Source organism: Eulemur rufifrons, chromosome 4, assembly GCF_041146395.1.
Source record: "Eulemur rufifrons isolate Redbay chromosome 4, OSU_ERuf_1, whole genome shotgun sequence".
Taxonomy (NCBI): Eukaryota; Metazoa; Chordata; class Mammalia; order Primates; family Lemuridae; genus Eulemur; species Eulemur rufifrons.
This window is the reverse complement of record NC_090986.1, coordinates 3004064-3005688: the sequence shown is the minus strand read 5'-3', so window position 1 is coordinate 3005688 and position 1625 is coordinate 3004064. Positions and strand designations below refer to the sequence as shown.

The 1625-nt window shown below is 40.7% G+C and overlaps 1 protein-coding gene across 1 annotated transcript; it reads right to left on the bottom strand.

Moving 5' to 3' along the window:
• Positions 1-221: 221 nt before the first annotated feature.
• On the bottom strand, positions 222-1157 carry LOC138382899 (olfactory receptor 2AK2-like). The gene has a single exon (XM_069467512.1). The coding sequence runs from the start codon at positions 1140-1142 to the stop codon at positions 222-224; it is 921 nt and encodes a 306-aa protein (XP_069323613.1). The 5' UTR covers positions 1143-1157.
• Between the last annotated feature and the right edge of the window lie 468 nt (positions 1158-1625).

Genomic DNA, 1625 nt, shown 5'->3' with positions numbered 1-1625 from the left:
GACAGTAAAATTATTAATGCCATTAGAACATTGAGTTGATAGAGTTGAATTCTATTCCCTTAGAATTTAAACAAGTTTGATAAGCACACTGTTTTCTCTGGCTTTTGTACAGAAAACCCACTCTTACATCATCCCAGATAGAATTCACGAACAGCTTTTGCAGTTGTTAATCCTCAGTCAATAAGGGGTTCCTAAAGACATACTACCTGCATCAATATCCATTATGCCAACAGTCTCCTCGCAGCTCCCAGGACATCCTTATTCCGCAGGCTATAGATAAATGGGTTCAGAAGAGGGGTGATAATGGCATAAAATACTGCCACCACCCTATCCTGTGAAGGGGAATGCAAGGAGTGTGGCCTCGTATAGGTAAACAGAGTGGTCATATAGAATAGGCTTGCCACAGTCAGGTGGGAGGAGCAAGTGGAAATAGCTTTTTTCTGTCCTTTACCTGAGCTCATCTGGAACACGACAGTAAGCACACGAGCGTAGGAAGCTAGAATGGCCATGAATGGTAGCAGCAGAATAATAAGCCCACTCAGCAGGACAGTATGCTCATACTGGGACGTGTCCTGACACACCAATGGCAGTAGAGATGGAACTTCACAGAAAAAGTGGTTAATGAGCCGAGACCTACAGAATGGAAGCTGAAATACATAGAGCGTATGTACTAAAGAGTTGACAGAACTACTGGTCCATGCACATGAAACCATGAAGCAGCAGGTCTTCTTGCTCATGAGTGTAGGGTAACGTAAAGGATGGCAGATGGCTACATATCGATCATAAGACATGAAACCTAGAAGAAGAGCTTCAGTCCCACCGAGGACCAAGAACATATATGTTTGAATCTCACAGCCCAAAACGGTAATGGTCTTACTCTGTGAGAGAAAGTCCATTGCCATCTTGGGCATGGTGGTGGAGATGTACATCATGTCGATGGTGGAGAGCTGGCTGAGCAGCCAGTACATCGGGGTGTGGAGTCTGGCGTCCAGTCGAATGAGGTGGATCAGTATGACATTCCCCATCAGAGCCACCAAAAAGATTATGACGACGGCAGCAAAGAGCAAAGTGTTCATTTGGCCATATTGGAAAAGCCCAAGAAGTATAAAATCTGTCCCAAAACTTTGATTTCCCGTGTTCATGGCTTAAATCAAAATATTAAAGCATTTAATACCTGAAGAGTTCCATCTAATAATGTTGACTGTCATTTGAGAGAAACATTAAATATAATTAAAAATTCTGTGAGATTTTAATAGATATATTTCATTCATAGATATATGTCATTCTCTTCATTTGACCCCAATAAGGACAGGACTCTTAAGCCTTTCTTACAAGATGTTGAATTGGGTTTTGTCCCACCTTTGATTACAAAACATCATTTGCTGGTAGGTATTAACAGGTAAAATCCTCTTTATAATGTTGAAGCACTTAATTTGGGGTTATGGCATATACGGTGTTTTACAAATACAAATACTTCACCTGATATGTGAGAGAAATGTGCTATGATAAGCACAGAAGTTTCTAAAAAATAACCTCAGGTTCTGTAAAGAACTCCTAAAAGAAATTCCCTCTTCCCAACCTCCTCACACCACATCAAAAATTACAATTGTTTAGACGAAATTCCA

Coding starts and splice junctions, on each gene's coding strand:
- LOC138382899 (XM_069467512.1), bottom strand. CDS start 1,142: ATGAACACGGGAAATCAAAGTTTTGGGACAGATTTTATACTTCTTGGG.